Below are 24,338 nucleotides of genomic sequence, written 5' to 3'. Positions count from 1 at the left end.
TCTCTGTGGCTTTCGTGGGGCATTGCATTCTCGTGCAAAGTGTCCTAACTGTCCACAGTTGTAACACTCCTGTGGTATCTGTGGGGGGCTGTTCCTTCCTTCGTTTACCCATGCGGGGTTCTGGTGCGTTTTCACCGCTTCTGCCTGCTGTTCCTCGGGTTTCCTAACTGCAGGTTTGTTTTGTACATATTGCTACCAGGCGCGGGACAATCTTTTTAAAACCCATTTCTCATTGTGGGCTTCCTCTGAGGGGTCATAATTCGTACAGGCTTTTTGTCCTGCCTCTGTGGCATGGGAGATAAGGGTGCGGGTCCATTTGGCCATACCGTCTTGGGACAAATGGGCACGGTCTAGATTACCGAAAACTGCTGTGAAATGAATCCACAGGCGTCCAGCAAACGCTGTGGGGTGTTCCGTCTTTTTCTGCCTGCACTTATTCAGGCCTTTTCTGCCTGCACCTATTCAGGCCTTCTACTGGGTCACCTCTGTTGTAGCATCTAGGATCGCTGCATACATTTCTGCAAGGGTGCCGCCTCCTACATTCTGTGGGTCGGGAAGGGCTGCTACGACTGTAGGGTCTACACTCAAAACTGTGAGCTTCACGTGCTCACGCTCGTCCAGGCCGTACATGGTCGCCTGCTGCTTTACTCTAGCAAAGTGGTGGGGGTCTGAGGTGGGGAGGAACGGTGTGATTTTCGCGCACGCGTCCCGTAATTGGGTCATGGTTAAGGGGGTGGTATAAAGAAATTCTGTATCTCCGTCCGATGTGCCTGTGGTTACTGGATTCATTGGTGCCTGAACGATCTGCTCTGTGGGGGGTTGGAGCACTTTTTTCTTCTGGGGCTTTCCTTGCGCACATGTTCCCTGAACATATCTATGCGCGGTCTCATTTAATTCTTCCCAATCCGGGCCGTCTTCTGTATCTAACTGGGATCCAAAGGTGCTGTGGAATCCAATCTGAACTGAAAGCAAAGACTGCAGTTCTGCAATATGCTTCCGGCACGTTGCGTGATCTAATGAGCTTTGTCTGTGCTCCGTGGTGGTAGCATGGAGTGCTCGTAATGCTGCTTTCAGGTCGCTACACTGCCTTTGCAATGCCTCTATCTGTTTCTCTGTTTCCTCTCTTACCAGGACTGCCCGCTGCGTGTCCTGATAGGCCTTTTCGTACTGTGTCTGGAAGCTGCTTCGGTGCGCCAGACAAGACTGGTATGCCCCCTTGTCATCATCCTCTTCTCCGTCCTTTGCTGCTAACTTCCTTCTCAACTCTCTGTTCTCTTTCTCAACCTCACTTACATCGACCTTGCTCATTCGATGTACTCCTTCTATCTCTATACGAAGTGTCCGAACGACCTCCTCTGTGCCTCGCAATTGTGCCAAACAGGACACGATCGCCATCGGCTTGCGAGCTTTTCCAAAGCTTTTCTTATGAATTTCTGACACGTTCTCCCACCAAATATGTCCTATACTCCCAGGTCCTGTTTCCTCATTGTCACAGAACTCACTCCAAAGGGGCCATCCTTTCCCTTTGAGATATTTCCTGATCTCTTCTTCCCAAACGGGACACTGACCTGCTCTACTGCTGGTCGCTGCGACCACGAATTCTTCAGGGTTCATGAGGCGTTGCATTGCCTGCATTGCCATCTTTCCTCTCTAAATACTCTCTTAAATTTGGAACGAGGGGTACTAAGGCGGTGCTGTAAATACGGGTACGGCTTTTGCTATTTTCTGGAATACAAACTCCAGACAGTTTTTCGCAGCAAAATCTATCAGTTTTACCTTATCGCCCTGTTAGTTACGCATACATTAACACACTTCCGAATTATGAGGATTGATCAGAACTGCTTGAACACTTGTGGTTTTTCTGTTCCCAATTGGATTTCTAATTCAAATTTTTGGGTTCTACCGGAGTGTTTAAGCCACTTCTAAGTCGGGTCCCGGCGGAGTCGCCAGTAATATGTTGCTAACTTTTGGTTGGCTCTTAATTCGTAATTTGCTCTGTTTGTTTAACCTTTGCTCTAGAGTCGCCAGGTATCTTTATGATACCGCCACGAGGTTCAAGTTCAAGTACTGATCAATAACTCAACACACCAATTAGTAAGATTCAAATCAAAACACATTTATTATACACAGTAAATCACTACTCATGCATAAACTCTGCTTTCTAGACTATTCTCTATCACTAAAAGGCCGATACTTAGCTTCGGAACTGGCCCAGGTCAGGGGAACAAATGGCCTTTTGTTCAGGTCCTGAGTCTGCAGGATTCAAAAGCTGGTATGGACTTTTAGCGAGGAGCGCCTATCTCGTAGCGAGCGTTGACTGGAGACTTACTTGGTTGGCGTGGCCGCTTGGGCAGTTCATTCTCAGGGGTTGATTCACGTCATTGAGTGACGCTGCCATGAAGGATAATTTGAACTTTGGGGCTTTACTTTATAGTCCCCAGGGGCTCCTGCCCTTCGGGGTGGACCCCGTACTTGGTTCCAAATGATTGGATTGCGTTCCGATCATTTGGATCGATTTCTCCAATACTGGAGTTGTTCCCTGATCGCTGGGCGGTCCCTAAATGTCCGTTGGCCTTCCTTAGTCTTGGCTCGTGCTGGCGCCGAGGAGTCTGGCTTGGCTTTATTCACCTTAACTGTTGCAATTGTGCCTTGGAATTGCTCATTACTATGCAGATGGCTGCTGGTTTCAGTGCTGTCTGGTTTTTTGCAAGTTCCAATACACATGATTTCTGCACTTGCTCAATTTTGCCTGTGTTGGCTGAATTTCCCTTCAGTCTTTGCGGTTCTCCATTTTAAGTCGGGAAGTGGCCAACCCAGGTGGCTACAGTATCCATAAGGACAAACTTGTTAAGAGAGGGGAGACAGCCACAGGCGACTCCTGCACCTACTGCCTGCCCAGTCTAGTGGTCAGCCATCTATCTTCCTGTGACCATGTCTCTATAACTTCTATCTCCGCATTTGGTTGCTCTTTACTACCTCCAACTGCTGCTCAAACCGATCCATTCGTTCAGTCAGCAAGCGCAGCTGGATACACATCCGCAGATGTAATTGTCAGGGATGCTGTCAAGCATTCATGAATGACCACATCTTGCAGGTGGAACACGAAGCCCTACCAACTGTCATGACTAACCCTTTTTTAGCGATTCGGGCTTGGATCAGGGTTCACCTCCTGGGTGAAGTTCCTAAACAACGCTCCCATGGGAGCTTACGGACAAACAACACCAGCTCCCAGTACTTCCAGCTGCACAGGGACACCAGGCAGGGATGCCCGCTGTCCCCACTGCTGTTCGCCCTATCGATCAAACCACTAGCGATCGCTCTCAGATCAGCAAAAAACTGGAGTGGGATACAAAGCAGTGGCAAAGAGCACAAAGTCTCGCTCTGTGCAGATGGCCTGCTTCTCTACATCTCGGACCCACAAAGCAGCATAGAAGGAATCATCGCGCTCCTGAAAGAGTTTGGTGCCTTCTCGGGCTACAAACTCAATATGAGCAAAAGTGAGATCTTTCCGGTGAACCCGCAAGGGGGAGGGGCAGTGCTGAAGGCCCTGCCATTTAAACAGGCCCGACACAAATTCCGCTATCTGAATCTAAACCGCTCACGACTGGGTGGGGATTCACAAGTGGAACCTGACCAGTCTGACAGAGGAAGTCAAATCAGACCTGCAGAGATGGAAACACTCCCACTCTCTCTCGCAGGGAGAGTGCAGGCGATCAAAATGAACGTGCTGCCCAGGTACCTCTTGCTACTTAGATCTATCCCGATCTAAAACCCCAAGGTCTTTTTCAACTCACTGGACAAATTAATCATGGTGTTTGCATCGGGGAGGAGGGGGAAGGGGGTGGGGTGAATGCTATGCTAGGATCCCAAAGAAGGTCCTACAAAAAACAAAGTCCAGGGGAGGGCTAGCCTTCCCAGACCTACAATACTACCACTGGGCGGTGACAGCAGAACGAGTAAGGGGATGAATTAAGGAGCCAGAAGCCGAGTGGGTGTGCGCGGAGGAGGACTCCTGCAGGGAGACCTCGTTCTGGGCCCTCGCTACGGCAGCACTCCCACCCCCACCCAAAAAACACTCCAGCAGCCCAGTGGTGGTAGCCACCCTCCAGACCTGGAACCAAGCAATTCAGCCTGACCGAAATGTCTGACAAAGGCCCCATCTGCAACAACCATAGGTTTGTACCAGCACTCATCGACGCCACCTTTAAAAGGTGGAGACAGGACGGGGGCAATGATAGTCAGGGATCTATACACTGGGGCAGGGTCACAACATTGGACAAACTAACGGAGAGATTTCAGCTAGCTAAGGGCAAAGAACTAAGGTACCTGCAGCTTAAAAACTTCCTACGGAAAGAGACAAGGACGTACCCATGACACCACGAATGACATTACCAGAGGAGTTACTGGACGTAAACATTTGAGGTAAAGGAAACTGTAGCAACATGCACGAACGACTGGTAGAGGGGGGTGACACTGAACTGGACGCGACGAGGTAGAAATGGGAGTAAGACATGGGGCTCGAAATAGGGTGGGGACTCTGGAGTGAAGCACTGCCTAGGGTCAACTCCACCACGCAAGACTCAACCTAACGCAACTAAAGATGGTACATAGAGCCCACTTAACCAGAACCCGAATCAGTAGGTTCTTCCCAGAGGTGGAGGACAGATGCCCGGCCAATCACGCCCACATGTTCTGGTCTTGCCCTGGATTTGCTGGGTACTGAATAGCCTTCTTTGAGGCAATGTCCAAAGTGGTGGGGATGAGTGGAGCCATGCCCGAAAGTGCCGGTCTTCGGGGTATCAGACCAGCAAGATCTCTTCATGGGAGGAGGGTGGACGCCCTTGCCTTTGCCTCCCTGATCGCCCACCACAGAATCCTGCTCAGCTGGCGGTCAGCAGCACCACTCAAAGCTGCAGATTGGCTGTCCAAACTATCAGAATCTCTCCAAATGGAGAAAATCAAATTCGCCATCCGGGGGTCGGAAGATGGCTTCTTCAGAACATGGGAGCCATTCACCCAACTGTTCCGGGACCAGTTTGTGGCCAACGAACAAGCAGATAAATAATCAAGTCGCCAAAAGCCAGTGGAAAGTAGCCAAAACATGAGAAAAGAGAAGGAATGAGGGAATGACCCGGGCGAGGGAGGGGCAGGGGACAGTGCAAAAGAGGTTAGCTAAACACAATGGAAAAGAAAGAGAAGCTGTAGGGAGAGGGAGGGGGCAGGGAAGGAGGGGGGGAGAAGACGAGGGAACCCAAACTGGAAGGAGAGCACGGGAAATGACAACGATCATGATGAACACAGCAGGGCAACAGAGAGGAAGAAACGACAGACAGCCGAAGCGGCAGCAAACGCACAACAGCGAAAACCGACCGGGAGAAGCAAGCAACACCCACCTCCTCCCATCTGTTTTGTATTACTGGTGTTGTATGTACTGTCTTTGTTCCAAAAAAAAACAGAAGAAAAGAAGCGCGCAAAATGACATATATACATGTATAATGTAATTGTCTCTCCAGTGCCTCGATGTATATACACTTCCCCAGTTTTTACTTTCCCATCCCTTGGATGTTTATTTACATGATTTTTCTAATTATATAGTGTTGGTGTTTTTATCACCGTCTCTTTTTTTTCCTTCTTTGTGTACATCTGCAAATATACTATGTGCGAAAAACCCAATAAAAAAATATTTTTAAAAAATGTTGAACCCTTTGTTAAGTATTAAATTACTTTAATAGATTGAAAATACCTACAAGGATGTCCTCGCCAATCAGTTGCCTTCTTAAAGCCATACTCAAGAGTGCCCTTGCAGGTCTGGAGCTCTCCTAAAGTCCTGTCTCTCTCTTTTTTTGGCTCGGGGAGGGAGGGATGGAAATCAACCAGGAAAAGAGTAAAGATAATTTTGGAAACAAGGGTGTAGAAGGTGGATATGAGGGAGAGATTAAACCAGATTGATGGCTGCCGAAGCATTGTGGTGAATGGCGGGTCAAGTGGCAGAGTTGGGAATGAGAAAGCGCTGTCCAACTCACGTGGAGGAAGAGTGTCTTCCAGGAATGGAAAGTAATTGGTCCAAGGGCCCACATGACAACTGGATATCTGTAACCATTGATGGGGTTGTATGATGGGAAAGAGCTTCATCCTGTGTCACTGATGTTCGGTGTCATTTCTGACCATTGGAATTGGGAACCAGACTAAAGCACAGGGATTTTAAAGAAACTTCTGTGTGGAGTATTCTGAGAGTTTCCCCTGATGTGAATATGTGTATTAACAAAGTGAGCCAACTCTCAGCAGTGGGTAGTATCGGACTTCGCTTTAGTTGGTGATGTGAATTACGGACAGATCCTTTTCAGGTGACAGGTGTTTGACTAATACTATGGGTAATGTTTGTCCCCTCTGTCTGGGAGGGCTACTATCCTGAGATGGAAGGGGAGGGAGTGGGCTAAATCTCTGCAGACCCGAGTTCCCTCAGTCCATCATACCTCAATGTAATAACAGTGCGATATGTTCAGATTAATTTCATTTTCTCAGAAAGATCTTTGGTCATTTCCAAATGGTGTGTTATTTTGGTTGATTCAAGGTTTGGTGTAAGCTGAATGCTGTTGTTCTCCCCCCCCCCCCCCACCCCCCACCCCCCCCACCCCCCACCCCCCCCCCCCCCACCCCCCCCATCCACTGTTTTGTCAATCTTCTGTATAAATTCATAAATTCATGTTTTTTCAATTTAATCCAAACCACCTGATTTGTAGGTATGGGGTGTTTCTGTTCACTAAAACACTCAGGAGCCTACAGTAAGAGTCCTGTACACAATATATTGGTCAATGTCACTGTGGTTGGTATACTTTTTCCATCAATGGGTTATAATTTACATTTCACAGGGAGTATAATACTTCCCTAAGAAAGCTATACTTGAATTTATATGTCAAATTTCTTCAAAATATGTTTTGAAGTGTAGTTGATATTGCAATACAAGGAACATGGCAACCAATCTATGCACAGTGTGAAAATCATTAACAGTTGTAGAGAAATGTGAACACCCATGATTAACACATTGTGTTTTTAATCAAAAATGTTATTGTACACACGTGAATAAAACAAAGAAAGCACTAGAAACATAACATTAGTTTATTATTACTTGCGCTGTGAATCTCAGTTCTACTTCATATTCCACAACAATTCCTTTATACATTACAAGAATCGTGAAGGTTCATTCACTTATTTTGGGACCTAGTCAAAGGCATGCCACAGTAATCAAAAATTATCTTTAATTCTCCTCAGTGGTTCAGCTAATCTCCTTCCATTAGCTTGTTGACAGAGAAACCCGACATTTTTTTCTTGATACCTCACAACTATGAATGCCTCTGCTCCATGTTTGGGTTTCCGGCAGAAACCAAACTGCCTGCACACAGCTTCCAAGCTAACTGCTGATTGCTTTTCTACCAGCTACAAACGGAGCAATTTTTCCAACTACTTCCCTTTCACAAAGTCCCAAATTATGCTTGAGTCAGGCCTGCATTTCATATGGTGAATGGTAAGGTTAGTATTGTCTTGACTAAAACGTGAAGGGCTGATGGCCGATTGGCTCTCTCAATCCAGTAAGGTGCAGTCTACAACAAAGCAAAACTGCAACTGCCTTCTATGAGCAAACACCCAGCTAAATTAAATAAACAACCTTCTACCAAATTCTTTAATTCCGTAACCCATATGAATAATTAACAATACAAATAGATGTGATTGTCCTCTCTCCAAACTCACTATGTGCATCAAGAAATTCTCAATGTTCACTCAGCTGCTTTCAGCTTCTTTTCATCTGGAAACTAGACATCGTTTGAATAACTAAAAACATAAATAATTTTTGTCCAATTAAGGGACAATTTAGCGTGGCCAAACCACCTATCCTGCACATCTTTGTGGTGTGGGGGCGAAACCCACACAAACGCAGGGAGAATGTGCAAACGTCACACAGAGAGTGACCCAGAGCCAGGATTGAAACTGGGACCTCGGCAACAGTGCTAACCACTAAGCCACCATGCTGCCCTCTTTGAATAATTTATTGAACGCTCGATCTTTTGGCTCCATTTCAAACTTCAAATTGACATTCTGTAATGAGTACTTTCACACCACTACCCTTCACCTAACAGAGGTTAGCTTTTTACATGAATTAATTCTAAGCCTGTTCAAATTGCATTTACATCTCAAAGATATCGACAGTTAAAAATTTAAATTCCGAAAACGAAACCATATTTTCTAAAACATATGAATTATGAACTAGATTTTTGCAACAGCAAGATCCAACAAACAGCAATGTGATAATGACCGAATAATCTGTTGTGATATTGATTGTCCAATTGACCAGGATGTTGGAAATAACTTCCTAACTCTTCTACACCCTAATGTCATTGGATCTTTAATGTCCAACACCAGGTGCATAATTCCAGGAACATGGGTTAAAGTTGTTGTCAAGGCCACACTAAGAATTCTGGAAGTTATGGAATCCATGTACAAACATCCCATCCACTCCCATCATCATTGTTTATTGAAGCAATTGGAATATTGGAAAAGGAGTGCAGAAATTCTCCATGTTCACACACTGCATGACCATGAAACCGATCACACACTGCATGATCATGAAGCCGATCAGTTCACAATACTGAGATAAAATGTTTCAATTGGTCACAACTTTAAAAAAATGTCTTTCATAAAATTCCTTGTTGCTTTAATCAGCATAATCTGGCTGAATTTGACTGTGTCAAAAATTTTAAATGTAAGTTATGATGTCAAAAGTAAACTGAAGTTTTGCGATCTTTAGCATTCAGGAATTAAATATCACCCAGGAAGATTGTACCAACTGCAGAATTTTTTTTAAAAATACAAATTTAAGAGTACACAATTAATTTTTTTTCCAATTAAGGGGCAATTTAGTGTGGCCAATCCACCTACCCTGCACATCTTTGGGTTGTGGGGGTGAAACCCACGCAGATATGGGGAAAATGTGCAAACTCCACACGGACAGTGACCCAGGGCCGGGATTTGAATCCGGGTCCTCAGCGCCGTAGGCAGCAATGCAACCACTGTGCCATGTGCCGCCACTATCAACTACAGAAATGACCACAGGCCCAGATGGGAATAATGAGTGGAGAGCGTCTGCCGATCGTGCCTGTTCAGGTTACACTCAAGGGTCTTGGGTATTCAGGCGCCAACAGTCAAGTCTATACAGATCATAGTTTATACAGATGTGGCACAGAAAGAGTAATAATAATAATCGCTTGTCACAAGTTACTGCGAAAAGCCCCTAGTCACCACATTCCGGCGCCTGTTCGGGGAGGTCGGTACGGGAATAGAACATGCGCTGCTGGCTTTGTTCTGCATTACAAGGCTGCTGTTTAGCCCACTGTGCTAATAGTTTAATATAATCATCACCACAATATTACATCAATAATATTGTATGGGGTTTCTCCTTGTTTTTCCATTTGTGATCGTTTAAAATGGTGAACTTTCTATCTCTTATCTGTATAATGCTGGAGGAGAAAAAGAGAGAGGGAAGAGTAGTGATAGAAGAGAGGCAAGAAAATGAGAGCTAGGAGAGAATTGAGGAGAGGTAGCAGAAAGGAATAAGTGGGGAAAATGAAGGGATGGGAGGGAGAGATACAGAATGAAGAGAATGAAAAGGTAGGAAAGAGGATGAGGAGAAAAGTGAAGGATAGTAGAGAGGAACGTCAGGAGATTAAGAGCTGGGGAAGAAAGAGCAAAGGAGAGTAAATTCCTCCCTCACTCCTGTGCTGCTCTCTCCTGTCTCATTGACTGTCTGCTGTTTCTCCAGTTATACGTAGATTTGACGATAGCTCTGGACGTCATGTGAGCTGACTACTGTTGTGTGTTGAATGTTTGCACTCTAACCGGTTCTCCAATTCTACAATTGGCAGCTTTATCAAACTGAAATTTGTTTTTCTGTTGTTTCACTTTGATCTTGTCACTCACTGCTGTTGGCCTCAGTAGTTTTTCAGCTGTTGGAAGAATAGTGCACAACGTTCTGGACTTTCAGTAGGTGTGTTTTTCCACTCCAATATTTGTACACATCTGTGCTGCATCTGGTTGACTTTTTGATAATCCCTTTGGCAAATTTTCTGCTGTCTCGGCCTTTCCATTTGACTGGGGATGGTGTGGAGATGATGTGTGGTGCTGAATTTCCCAATCATTCATCATGTTTCTGAATTCTTCACTCATGAATTGAGGGCCATTGTCACTCATCACAATGTCAAGAATGTTATGACAACTGAAGTGTGCTTTCAGTTCTATGATCTCATTGATAGTTGTGGATATCAGCTGGTCTAACTCCAGTGGTCTGAGTAGCAGTCAACTGTGACGAGATAATCAGATCCAAGCTTCATCAATGGTTTGTCTGAGTGGTCATGAGCAGCACTTTATCTTGCTTAGCTTGATGCGCTCATTACAAGCACTGTGCTAGCTGATGTTGTCCTTAATCTCATTGCTCGTGTTCATCCAGTAGATCACCACTCTTTCCTTCCTCAGGCTAGACTAGATTCCGTGATGGTTTGTGTAAATGTGCTTCAGCATCTCTTTTTTCATCTCTTTAGGGATAATGACCCTAGTCTTTGTACAAGTTGCCCCCTTTGTGATCTTCCGCCCAATGCTCTCTTACAGCAACAGATGTGATGGTTTCAGGTCACCCTTTCATCACAATTTTCTGTAGAATTTGAAAAGTTGTATCTCATTGTGTAGTTTTCCTTGTTCTGAGCAAGAAGCATCGCTGTCAGTTTCAATGTCGTTGCTGGATCGATGCCTTCTGGGATCAGGAGAGATGTTGACCGTGATGATTTCCATACCTGTGAGAATCCACTGGTTGCCCTTGGAGTGTCGAAGAGTCACAAAAACTTCATTACAAACCTCACCTTTGAAGGGTTACTCCAGGCTATGGCTCCTCTGATGGAGCAGGAGGCTTGTTGACATGGAGAATGATTTGTCACAGAACTCACAAATGTACGGTTTCTGCCCCGTGTGGATGCGTTCATGTATGCGGAGGTACCCTGCCTGCGAGAATGATTTGTCACACACTTCACACCTGAATGGTTTCTCTCCTGTGTGGTACCTCTGATGGACCAGAAGGCTTGATGACCTCAAGAACGATTTGTTGCACACTGAACATGTGAATGGTTTCTCCCCTGTGTGGATGCCTTCGTGTGCGTGGAGGCTCCCTGCCTGAGAGAATGATTGGCCACACACCTTGCAGATGAATGGTTTCTCCCCGGTGTGACTGCGTTTGTGTGACTGGAGGTGCCCTGCCTGTGAGAATGATTGGCCACACAACTTGCAGATGAATGGTTTCTCCCCTGTGTGGGTGCGTTCGTGTGCATGGAGATGCCCTACCTGTGAGAATGATTGGTTGCACACCTTGCATCTGAATGGCCTCTCCCCTGTATGGATGAGTTTGTGTGAGCGGAGGCTGCCTGCCCGTGTGAATGATTTGTCACACACCTCGCACTTGAACCGTTTCTCGCCTGTGTGGATGCGTTCATGTGCACGGAGGGACGATGAGTGTGTGAATGATTTGTCACACACCTCACATGAGAAAGGTTTCTCCCCTGTGTGGGTCCGTCGGTGTTGTCGGAGGGCAGAAGATTGTGAGAATGATTTGTCACACACCTCGCATGTGAAAGGTTTCTCCCCTGTGTGGGTCCTTTTATGTTGGTGGAGATACCCTGATACTGCAAATGATTTTCCACACACATCACATGTAAAAAGTTTCTTGCCTTTGTGAATGCGTTCGTGTACATGGAGATATGATGACGTTGAGAATGATTTGTCACACATCTCACACGCGAATGGTTTCTCGCCTGTGTGAATGCGTTGATGATTGCGGAAAGCTGATAATTTTGGGAATGATTTCGCGCACACCTCACACGTGAACAGTTTCTCCCCAGTGTGAATTCGTTGGTGTACGTAGAAATCCGATGATCGTGAGAATGATTTATCACAAACCCCACATTCGAATGGCTTCTCCCCAGTGTGAATGCGTCGGTGATTCTCGAATGTCGATGGATGTATGAAAGCTCGATCACACACCTCACACTTGAATCGTTTCTCTGCCATGTGGCTGTCCTTGTGTTGCTGGTGGGACAACGGATGCAGATTGTGTGTTCGGAGATTTTACAAACCTGTGGAGCCCCCCCTGCCCCCGACACACACCTCACACTTGAACAGCCTCTCACCTTTCGGAATGAGTCAGTGGTTCAGTGGTGAACAATTGAAGCTCTCACCGCACTTGGAGCCCACTCTTCCTTCTTCCCAGCCTCACCCTGACCGATCACTCACAGCCGACCGAATTCCAGTTGATGGTTTGACTGCCCAACCTTCTCTGCATTGAGCAATGCTGTGAAGAGACTGGATGTCTTCTCACAGATGTGCGGTTGTTCCTTGGGTGATGGTCAGGATCTATCTGCGGTGTCTATCCTCTCTGTATTCTGTGGCATAGTACGGTGCAATCCTTCTGTAAAATAGGAAAAGGAAACATGATTTCCTCCAACTCCCTCTCCTACTCTGTTGCAGGGGCTGTACCTTTAATTTTAAATTGATGTGTCCATGGGATGTGGGTGTCGCTGAGTCGGACCATATTTATCGCCCATCCCTAATTACCCTTGATGGTGAAGTGATTTCCTGAATTGCTGCAGTCCATGTAGGTACACACACAGTGCTGTTACAGAGGGAGTTCCAGGATTTTGACTCAACAACAATAAAGGAATGTGGGTTAGGATGGTGTGTGGCTTGGAGGGAAAATTGCAGGTGGTAGTTTTCCAGTGCATTTAGTGCCCTTGTCCTTCGAGGCGGCAGAGGTTGCTGGTTTGGAAGGTGCTGCCAAAGCAGCCTTGGGGAGTTCCTGCAGTGTATATTGTAGATTGTGCGCACTGCTGTCACGGTTAGATCAAGATAGATAGTTTTTTGAAGAATAAAGGGATCAAGGGTTATGGTGTTCAGGCCGGAAAGTGGAGCTGAGTCCACAAAAGATCAGCCATGATCTCATTGAATGGTGGAGCAGGCTCGAGGGGCCAGATGGCCTACTCCTGCTCCTAGTTCTTATGTGTGTCACTGGTGGAGACTGCTTGGTCCTGGATGATTAAGAAATTCAAGGTCTTTAATAAAAAATGTCTGCATAATTAAAAATCCCTGTAAAAGTAACAATTTTTAAGCAGTATGTAGAAACAGCAAGGTCACTGAATTCAGGATGCCAAGCTAACATTCCAAAGCTGGTTAGATGTCATCCAGTGCACCTCTTCAAACATTTATCTTAACAACTTAAAACTACTTTCATACTCTAAACAAAACTTCAAGTACGGTGAGAGGGAAAAAGAATCTTGGAGACTTCCACCCACCGACAGGGAGAAACAAAATGATCATGAAATCTATGAAATTAGCCCTGCCTGTCACAGCTCAATAAACCCTCTTGGGATAACCCCCCAACACTGTCATAACTCACTTCAACCTCCTAGGGGTAACTCCCTCCACTTCCTCTCTCCAGAATAGAAACTTTAGGGACTTACACCAATTTAATTTAATTGCCAGAAGTACAGTGAGTCACCTTCGAGGCCCTAGTCCAAAATTTATCTGACATGGCTGGTGTTATGTGTGTAATCTCACTGCTATGATTGTTTTTGTACCAAGAGACTGATGACTCCCGCAGTTCACTCACTACCCAGACACTAGGCCAATACCGTTTTACCGCACCAGTTCCCTCTCTATGCCAGGCACTTCTTTGGACACTCACTCAGACTCCACACCCCAAATTCAGCTCTCAGACACAGCACTGGGTAAAACTATCAAATCCAAGCCCAGGCTTTTGGAAAGGCCGGGGCCTTCAGGTAAAATCTTTAAAGACATTAAAAGACATTTCAATAAATGTGTCTCTGCCTCTCCCAGATAATTACACCTCACCTTCTCATATTCAGCAATGACCCATCAACAAAACGCAGTCTGTAAATCAGAAGGAAAATACTTCCAATAAACACATTCAATATTCAACACACATCAAACAGCTCCGTGATTGACGGTTCTCGCAGCCACATAGAGTCAGATGGAAGAGTAAACCCGCCTATAACGGACATGCCAATCGCTCCAAGCAGCCAATCGCTTAGGAAGGGGGGGGAGGAGACCTCACTGGCTCCGTCCTGTTCTGCGCAGTCGCTTTGCAGCCTCTCACCCGATCCGAACTACATTACCCATATTGCTTGTGGCCACGGAGCTGCGCAGTGAGGAGCGGCGGTGTGGAATCGGGTGAGAGCCAGCCCACTGTGCCTGATGGGAGTTGTAGTTCTGGAGCGCGCAGAGGCGGTTGGCGCCCAGCGTTCGGCAGTTGGAAGCGCGAGCCCGAGCGGTTGATTGGCACGTGGGCGTGGCTGGAATTGGAGATGTGCCTAAGGCTGGGGCGGCGGGAACTTGTGTCCGCATTGGGGAGAAGCCGTTCCAGTGGTGACCAAATGTTCACCACTCGTGGTCACTGGTGTTTCACCGACACAGTCACACTGGGAGAAACCGTTCACGTGTTAGTTGTGGAATAAAAACTTTGCACAATTACCTGGCGAGTCTGACGAATTCACTCAGGGGAGAAGGAAACATGAAAACACAAGCAAAATACTGCGGATGCTGGAGATGGGAAAAAGAAATGGAACTGAAAAGGAACCATTCACATGTAAGAATTAACTCAGACAATCATTGAGCCTGTTGTATCACCATCACATTCACAGTGAAGAATCCAAGTGAGGGATGTGACTGAGCTTCACACAGCCAGTAACACCCATGAAACACTGACCTACTATCCACACTGAGGGAAAATGTTTCAGTGTGAGGTGTCTGCGCGACAAAGGCTTCACAAGGTTGATGTCCTTTCTGATACACCATGATTCACACGGGAGAAATCATTCATTTGTGAAGTGTGTGACCGAGGCTTCACACAGTCAGTGACACTCATGAAACAACGACACACTCAAAAAGGGGAGAAGCCGTTCAGATGTGAACCATTAAATGAGGGCTTCATTGGGCCTGATACCACAGATGTAAGGGGAGAAACCGTTTAAATGCTAAGTATGTGATGAAGCTGCCACAAACTCCTCCATCAGAGTCACAAAGGGAGTAAACCTTCAAGTATGATGGTTCTGATGAAGCTGATGACCCTCCTGGGACACCAATGGTTTCACACGGGGAAGAAACACTTCAGGTATGAGATGTGTCGCAAGATTTTCACACAGTCAGTGTATCTCCTGGTCCATTAACACATTCACACACAGGGGAGAACCCCTATCAGTGCGAGTTCTGTAATGAAGCCTTCACACAATTGTTGGGCCACCTGAAACATCAGTGAACCAACAGGGAAGACAAACCCTTCTAGTGTGACTTGTCTCAGGATTGTTTCGCCTACTCTTCCTCTCTCGCCAAACACCGACATCTCCACACGGACTTAATGCCGTGTGAAGCTCACCTGCTTCCCTTACACTGAGAGTTGTCTGTGTTTACCCTCCAGTGCTCACAGGGGAGCTGTCCTTCCAAATCACTGTCTGTCTCAGCAGGATCTGTGTCCAACCTCCCATCATCAGTCAAATTGTTTCAAGAAAATCAATTTAACCGTTAACCAAATCACCAAACATCATCAAAAAAAGATATCAAGCTTCTGTATTTTAAAAAATTTTTAAAAATATATTTTTTATTCTCCTTTCCCACATTTTCTCCCAAATTTACACCCAACAATAAAAAATAATCAGTAACGAATGTAATGTCAATCCCAATATCAATAACAACGTTCCTATCCTCCCACCAAACCCCAGACATTAGTCAACATGTTAACATAAACACATGACAAAAAGGATTCAGGAATCACCCACAGTCACCATTAACACATACAGTCCCTCTTCCCCCCCCCCAGCCCCGATCCAATTCTCAAAAGTGCATAATGAATGACGCCCATGAATTGTAGAACCCCTCCATCCTTCCCCTCAGTTCAAATTTGACCTTTTCAACTGTTCCATCAACTTCCACATTGACGGGAAACATTTGAGTAACTGGCAAATAAATTATGCTGATCTGCTGAGTGTATTTCCATCGAGGGGACAGAATTCTCAGAGGAGGGGGATCAGAGACAGGTTAAATCACATGGAACAGACCATTGTACAGATTGTCTCATGGTGGAAGGAAATTGGAGGAAAATATGTCACCAAACCTGTGAAATGAGTAAAATCCATAAGATGATAATCACAGGAAAGTTTATTAATTCAATTACATCAGCACAATGTTAACTCAAGGTCTCTGATGAGGGACTTTATCAGATTATTTCTTTAACTCCATATAAATAACGTCCAGAATCGTTCCCCTGTCCATTCCTTTATTTCCATCTCGAAAAAAATTCCATTAAGTGCATCAGACACAAGCTCCCTTTCCAAATCTATGCTGACTCTCTCGGATCAGCTGTTCATACACCCTGGGCTAGATTCTCCGAAAACGGGCTAAGTGTTGACTCCGTTGTGAAAACTGTGGCGTTTCACAACGGTGTCATCGGGCTCCCAGTCGGAGCTATTCAACAGCCCACAGGGGGCTAGCACCGGTGGAATATGAAGCGCATGAGGGAGCGATCACCAATACACTGGTTGGGTCATTGACGCGACGCCACAGCTGCTCATAAACATTCCCGCCCCCACACACTCAGCGTCGCAGGCAAGATGGCCACCAGACGAGCATCCCCGCGATTTAGGGACAGCGAGTTGGACACCCTCCTGGACGCTGGAGGGGAGGAGAGGAGGCAGGACAGCAGGCGCCATCTTTCATGCGTGGGTGGATATGGTCAGAGACCCAACCGCTGGGATGTATGCGTTGGACTGTCTAACACCGTTGCTGTTTGTGTTTCCACCCCCCCGCCCCCCCTCCCAGGAGAAGTCCGCACATAACCGCTGGGAGAGAGAAAAGATCGGGGGAGGATCACTAGAACTGCGTCCCCTCGCCGTGTCCGAGCAAAGGGCACGCAACACGGATGAGTGGGAGGTCACCAATGCGGATGTCGGAGGCACACCACCAAGTGAGAACCCCCTGCCTGTATGCGGCCTCTCACAACACACGTGTGGCCACCCCCTCACCCCTCCGCCCATCCTTCTCACCCCACCCCCTCACACCACCCCCAACCCCTCACCCCACCCCCCAATCTCCTCACCCCCAACCTCCTCACACCACCTCCAACCCACAATCCTCTCACCCCACCCCTCACCCCACCCCCCAATCTCCTCACCCCACCCCCAACCCCCTCACCCCACCCCCTCACCACTGCACGCCTCACCCCCACCCGTCTGTCTAACCATACATGCTGCCTTGTGTCTTGCAGGACCAACCGGTGATGGTCCAGGCCCATCCGTCGCCTTCTGCCCCCAGCCAGTGCCAGGACTGGTGCCCCCCCAGGAACCCAAGCACCGATGGGGAGGGCAGCCATAACAACAGCCCTCCGCCCGAGACAAGTCAGGACACCACGACACGGGGCAGAAACACAGGGGACCGACACACAGCACAACACGAAACAGAGGACCGACACACAGCACACCACGATACAGGGGACCAACACACTGGACCGATACACAGGAAACCACGACACAGGACTAACATTTCGGGGACCGACATACAGCACAACATGACACAGGAGACCCCGTCACTGTCGTCTCCTACACCCTCCACCATCTCAGAGACTATCGGTTGGGCTCTTTAGTGAGGAGGCTCCTGGGACTCTTACTGGTGTGCACCACACAGCAGCTCCTGTACAGCAGATGGAGGTAGGAGCAGCCGAGGGGCCGGATGGTCGGAGGACAGCCCGGCCCCAGCAACCAGCTGCCGCCCAGACGGGACCCAGGTTCCTGGAATATCCATTCCCACCCATAGTCCAGGAGCAGTCAGAGAACATAAGAACATAAGAACTAGGAGCAGGAGTAGGCCATCTGGCCCCTCGAGCCTGCTCCGCCATTCAATGAGATCATGGCTGATCTTTTGTGGACTCAGCTCCACTTTCCGGCCCGAACACCATAACCCTTAATCCCTTTATTCTTCAAAAAACTATCTATCTTTATCTTAAAAACATTTAATGAAGGAGCCTCTACTGCTTCACTGGGCAAGGAATTCCATAGATTCACAACCCTTTGGGTGAAGAAGTTCCTCCTAAACTCAGTCCTAAATCTATTTCCCCTTATTTTGAGGCTATGCCCCCTAGTTCTGCTTTCACCCGCCAGTGGAAACAACCTGCCCACATCTATCCTATCGATTCCCTTCATAATTTTATATGTTTCTATAAGATCCCCCCTCATCCTTCTAAATTCCAACGAGTACAGTCCCAGTCTACTCAACCAAAGAAGGGGGTGACGGCTGGCTTTCAGCACCTGCAGAGGCAGGTTGAGAAGTCCAACCATGTGCAGGAGCAGGGCGTGGTGCAGTGATGCGCGCCACCCAGGCCGAAACCGCAAGGGTGGCGTCCGTGGTGGAGTCAATGGGGGCGACGGTGTCGGATATGGGTCAGGTGGCCCAGCAACCTGATGCACGATCAATAACTACTAAAACGAGGTTGTAGCACAACTGAAGGCTTTAATAGACTAGAACTGTTGCCCAGCAGCTCAGGTACAGAATGAGGGCTGCTGGGACGGCACTGGTTCTTTAGACCCCGCCTATCAGGGCGGAGCTACGTACTAAACAGCCAATGGTAAACCCCTAGGTTTAACCAATGGAACTTCAGCCTCTCAGGTACTGCAATACCTGATAATACCACATTGACCCCCTGTTAAAAATGAGTCCGGCGGGGGTGGTGGCCAGCGGCTACAACTGTATTCAACATAGTATGATCAGATATGGAGTTACCGTGATACCTCCTTACAGTGTTTAGCGGAGATTTACAGTCATGGCAGATATATACAGTCAGTGTTTATTATTTACAGTTACAGATCGGTCAAACTGAAGCAATCAGTCGGTCGGGTGCCCTGGTTGTCCTCTGGGATCGTCTGAGCCTCGGTGGTGATTCCGGTGGGGGTCCGGGCATCTGCGACTCCGGGAGCGTGACTTCGGCCTCCATGGCAGCTTCGTCACCCCTAGACGGCGCTGGTGGTTGACCTGGGAGGGGGGCACCTGGAGGGGGTGTCGGTGGGTGAGAGGGCCTAGGCAGGGGCGGCAGGAGGATTGACCCTCCTGTGAGATGCTGTGGAGGATGGGGTGGGGGTGGTGGTTGGGGTACGCGTGGGGTTCCGGCGGGCGCCAGGTCCCGTAGGGAGACCGTATCTTGTTGGCCGTCAGGGAACGCCACGTAGGCGTACTGTGGGTTAGCGTGCAGCAGATGGACCCTCTCGACCAACGGGTCCGACTTGTGCACCCGCACGTGTTTTCGGAGCAGGATGGGTCTGGGTGATGCTAGCCAAGTCGGGAGTGAGGTCCCAGAGGAGGACTTCCTGGGGAAAACCAGGAGACGTTCGTGAGGTGTCTGATTGGTGGTCGTACAGAGCAGTGACTGGATGGCGTGGAGGGCCTCCGGGAGGACTTCTTGCCAGCGGGAGACTGGGAGGTTCCTGGACCGTAGGGCCAGTAGGACGGTCTTTCAGACTGTTCCGTTCTCCCTCTCTACCTGCCCATTTCCCCGGGGGTTGTAACTGGTCGCCCTGCTTGAGGTGATGCCCTTGCTGAGCAGGAATTGACGCAGTTTGTCGCTCATAAAGGAGGACCCCCTATCACTGTGTATGTAAGCGGGGAAACCGAACAGTGCAAAGATACCATGGAGGGCCTTGATGACGGTGGTTGCGGTCATGTCTGGGCAGGGGATGGCGAATGGGAACCGGGAGTACTTGTCAATCACGTTCAAGAAATACGTGTTGCGGTCGGTGGAGGGGAGGGGGCCTTTGAAGTCCATGCTGATGACGAATGTGATATAAAATAGTTACTTTAAAGATATTAGTTACTGTAATATAGATATAGGCCGGTCTAATTCTAGTGAGTTCACAGACAAAGGATTTCAGAATGCATGGCAAAGGAGGGGGGATGGGGTGTCCAGTGGAGGAGGAGAAAAGGATGCTGGGTAATAGGAGGCCAGGGAAAATGATGAGAAGTGAGCCAATCAGGATGTATGGCCAGGTCAGGAGGGGTATAGGATGACCTATGGGAATCGTATATGTGAAACTTGATGCCATTTGAATGTATTGGCAGAGATCCCTTTGTCTCCTTCCTCATTCGTTTCCCAGGGGTCCAGGAGACTGGTTCTGTGTTCTGTGTCTATGTGAAACGAGTCAGACTTGCAAGTCAAATAAAAATAACTAATGCTATGCCTACAAATCCATCTCGAGTTTTATTGAGGCCGGACTGACGGGTAAAGAAATTTGACTTTGTCATTTGGTGCTGGAAACCCGGGATTTCTCAAGATGGTTCTGACCAACCGCAAAATCAGAATTAGACTGATTTTGGACAAAGGAGAGTGGAAAAGGGCCCACAATGTATAGCTGGAAAATGACCGCGCATTGATTTTTCCCCTCTTATGGTCTGATTAGTCTGGTCACTCGCGGTTGGTACGGAAAGATCGTCTCGACGAAATCAAAGGTCAGTCTGGGGATCCATGGTTTAATTCCATGTGTGAGTTATGATTCGGTTTTGGGTTAGGTTTTGGGATTAATGTGACATCAAAAAGATGGTTTAATTCCATGTGTGAGTTATGATTCGGTTTTGGGTTAGGTTTTGGGTTTAATGTGACATCAAAAAGATGGTTTAATTCCATGTGTGAGTTATGATTCGGTTTTGGGTTTGGTTTTGGGATTAATGTGACATCAAAAAGATGGTTTAATTCCATATGTGTGTGTTTTTGAAGAACTGATGCGACCTCAGGATGAGGGTTTAGTTCAATGAGTGTTTTGAGGAAATGATGCGACCTCAGGATGAGGGTTCAGTTCAATGAGTGTTTTAAAATCTATAGTTGATTAAGCTAAAATTGTATCCTTGGACTGTAGTGGCGAGAAACGATAAATTTTAAAACAAACTGGATGCTGCATGTTAGTTAAAGCAGAAGTCTTTCAAAGGGTTAACAGCAGCTTGAGATAACAGGCAGCTTGTGGTGTAATTGGATACCTTTCTTTCGAGTCAGTGAAACTCCAACAAAGTTACGTTTTGAATTAATTAAAGGAAACCAGTGGGTTTCTCCACCTCTTTGATAAAAGTTAATTATTTTAGTAAGCAATTGATTGAAATTGCCAGAATCTTAAGTTTTAATTACTTGAAATAATGTTTATCTCATTTTATTTGTGAATTAATAGAAACTTAAAGAAACACACTGACACCATTTTAAAAAGTGTAAATCTGGAGATGACAGTTGACTTTGCTCCGGTATAAATCACCGCAGCTAACTGCTCCCTCATTGATAGCAGCCAACATTTTTGTGAATGTAAGAAACAGTTGTTAAAAGAAACATTGTTACATAGAACATAGAACATAGAACAATACAGCGCAGTACAGGCCCTTCGGCCCACGATATTGCACCGAAACAAAAGCCATCCAACCTACACTATGCCATTATCATCCATATGTTTATCCAATAAACTTTTAAATGCCCTCAATGTTGGCGAGTTCACCACTGTAGCAGGTAGGGCATTCCACGGCCTCACTACTCTTTGCGTAAAGAACCTACCTCTGACCTCTGTCCTATATCTATTACCCCTCAGTTTAAAGTTATGTCCCCTCGTGCCAGCCATATCCATCCGCGGGAGAAGGCTCTCACTGTCCACCCTATCCAACCCCCTGATCATTTTGTATGCAGATAAAGAATTAATTAAATTGTAAAAGTTATACAAGTTTGTGATAAGCAAATCGTAAATTTAGTTCTGAGTTGAGATCAGAGCTGAGCTTGCAGGTTGCAGTAATTCAATTTGCATTAACAAACATTTTAAGTTTTAAAAGAACACTGTTAAAACCTTTTCAATAATTTTGCCAAGTTGCAAAAATTGCCGTTGGTTATAAATAGGCAAAAAAAAAATAATAATAAAAAAGAGAGCCAAAGTATGAAAGCATAAAAGTTAATTAGATTATGGAGACAATATTGTCAACATGAGAGGGATTCGATCATGTTAATAAGTTGGCAAGAAAATGCCCTTAAAATGGGGTTTCCAATTAGTGAAGAGGGTAAAAAAGCAAACGCTAGACATCTTGACAAAGGAGTGTGAATTTAAAAAAAACCCCGCACAAATAAAGAGAGGGTGGGGGGAAAAAACCCCAATGGGCTACGTAGTTCAATGGCTGGCCTTGCATTGACAGAGACAGAGGATGAAGATTTTGAAAATTTGACAAGGTCGGCTAGGGTCCCGATTGCACCAGTAGCATTGTCTGCACTAATTCCGGAGAACCACCAGAGTATCATAATTTATATCCAGTCACTGCTCCCCAGATTCAAATCATGCCAGCCCCTCCAGCCCCTTCGGTACCATCTTCACTGTCTGAGAGAGAAGCCCAATTAGCTCTAGGACCCGATCTCGGACAGTGAGAGAAGGGCCTGATCCTATCCAGAAACAATCACGCATACCACCTAAATCTCTTCAGACCGATAAGGAGGGACAGCAAAGTCCGAAAACAAAGGGAGAGGGTAGGGATGACTCTGAGGAGCTGGAGCTCCCTCTAGTGACAGGGACGCACGTCGAAGTCTTGGAAGAGCCAGAGGAAACAGCTAGAGTGCCCCTGGTGAGACTCTGAGACAGTTGCCGATTAGGAAAATACCAAACCCTGACGCTGTTACGGCGGCGGCCCAGCCCATGATAGACGTTTATTTCCCATGGAGACCCAGTGAGATGATGGCTATTATGGCTGCAATCCCAGACAGAAAAAATCTCCTGCTGCTTTCGTGGATCATCTGAGAACTACCATCTCAGTTTATCAAGCTGATTATAGGGACCTCTGGGCCCTAGTCCAGCAGCTTTTAACCCCAGCAGAGCACCGCAGTTACCTCAACCACTTGAATTATTCTAGCCACACCGCACTTCACCAAGCCCATGCGTTGGACGATGATAAACGGACACAAATCTTGAATGCGTTGAATAAGACATTTCAAAACCCATAAACATCTCTGCTATCTTAGACCTCAAACCTAAAAAGGCTGAAGAGCCAGAGGAATTTCTGGAACGTTTTAATGAAATCTACCGTCGGCAGTCAGGCGACTTGCCACATCAAAATGGTCAGAATTCCCCTCAATATTGTGCTATGTTAATGCATTGCCTACCACCTTCCGTGGCGACTGCCGTGAAATGTAATAACATGAATTGGACAGAGAACGACCCTTCCCGAATGGCCAGGGCAGTCAGATTTTATTGGAAGGAGGGGGTAGGCCAGGAATGAGGCTCAGTTACAAAGATTAAGACTGAGTATGTAATGAAAAAGGATGATCTGAGACCCCAACCAGCAGCAGAAACGGTGGCTTACCAGCTGGAACCCCAATATTGTGACTTTGGGTGGGTGGATCAACACGGGGGAGGATATCAAACCCACCCTAATGGACCCTCAGCTCCTCTTTATGGCCCACCGTATGCACCAACAGCTTTACAACTGCCGCCCCCTCTGAGGGGCCATTGGTCTGGGAAAAGAGGACGGGGCAGATATAGAGGGAACAATGCATGTTTGAATTGCGGCCGTGCAGATCACTGGCAACAGGAATGCCCCTTTAAAAGACGGGCAGCAGAAGGAGACTACCCGACCCAAAGGAGGGGGTACCCACCAAGGGGAGGACAGACGAGGTACACTGACTTCTCCCAGGCAAACCCTTTCCAAACACAGGATTGACTAGCTAATTTAGTCATAAGGACTCTCCAATCGGACAGGGAACCTATTATCTCTCTGCAGATAGGAGATCAACATCAGCCATTTGTAATCGACACGGGAGCAGCCATATCTTCAGTGCAATCAGAACTTCAACTACCACTATCTGACCACACGCAGCATTTGTCGGGGTTCCAAGGACAGGTGTGTGAGTATCCTATTTCTGAACCTGTGACAGTCACTTACGAGAATAAGTCTGCAGATCATCAGTTTGTGACTACTGGATTGGACTGTAACTTGTTGGCCCGAGATTTACTGTGTATCTTCCAGCTACAGCTAAAGTGCGGAGACGAAGGGGTAACGGTTCAATCATGGAGGATGAGACAACAGTGCTATATTTCTATCACTCCCCAGTGGTGGACGTTAGACATTGAACATTCACTGCATCACGTTACCCTGGCCTATGACAGAACCGGACAAAACAGGGAGTTGGAGGACAAATACCGGCCATTAATTGGGACTGAATGGCCAGTCAAGGTTACAGCCACAGTCACGGGAAAAGAAGG

The 24,338-nt window shown here is 47.0% G+C and overlaps 1 protein-coding gene and 1 long non-coding RNA gene across 3 annotated transcripts in view; one reads left to right on the top strand and one right to left on the bottom strand.

Moving 5' to 3' along the window:
* Nucleotides 1–7,095: 7,095 nt before the first annotated feature.
* Nucleotides 7,096–14,058, bottom strand: LOC140389208 (uncharacterized). The gene is made up of 2 exons (XM_072473383.1): nt 13,936–14,058; nt 7,096–12,496 (listed from the first exon to the last, which is right to left on the bottom strand). The coding sequence occupies exon 2, from the start codon at nt 12,097–12,099 to the stop codon at nt 10,912–10,914; it is 1,188 nt and encodes a 395-aa protein (XP_072329484.1). The 5' UTR covers nt 12,100–12,496; nt 13,936–14,058; the 3' UTR covers nt 7,096–10,911.
* A 671-nt stretch (nt 14,059–14,729) lies between these two features.
* Nucleotides 14,730–24,338, top strand: part of LOC140389224 (uncharacterized) — a 56,571-nt gene continuing 46,962 nt past the window's right edge. The window contains exons 1-2 of one of the 2 annotated variants that reach the window (XR_011934296.1): nt 14,730–15,214; nt 16,915–17,059. This is a non-coding gene — a long non-coding RNA (uncharacterized lncRNA). The remainder of the gene's footprint in view (nt 15,215–16,914; nt 17,060–24,338) is intronic. The other variant, XR_011934295.1, reaches the window with a different exon arrangement.

The sequence above is a fragment of the Scyliorhinus torazame genome, chromosome 14 (genome assembly GCF_047496885.1).
Source record: "Scyliorhinus torazame isolate Kashiwa2021f chromosome 14, sScyTor2.1, whole genome shotgun sequence".
NCBI classification, from domain to species: domain Eukaryota; kingdom Metazoa; phylum Chordata; class Chondrichthyes; order Carcharhiniformes; family Scyliorhinidae; genus Scyliorhinus; species Scyliorhinus torazame.
Note: the sequence above shows the minus strand (reverse complement) of the source record. Positions and strands in the feature narration are given on the sequence as shown.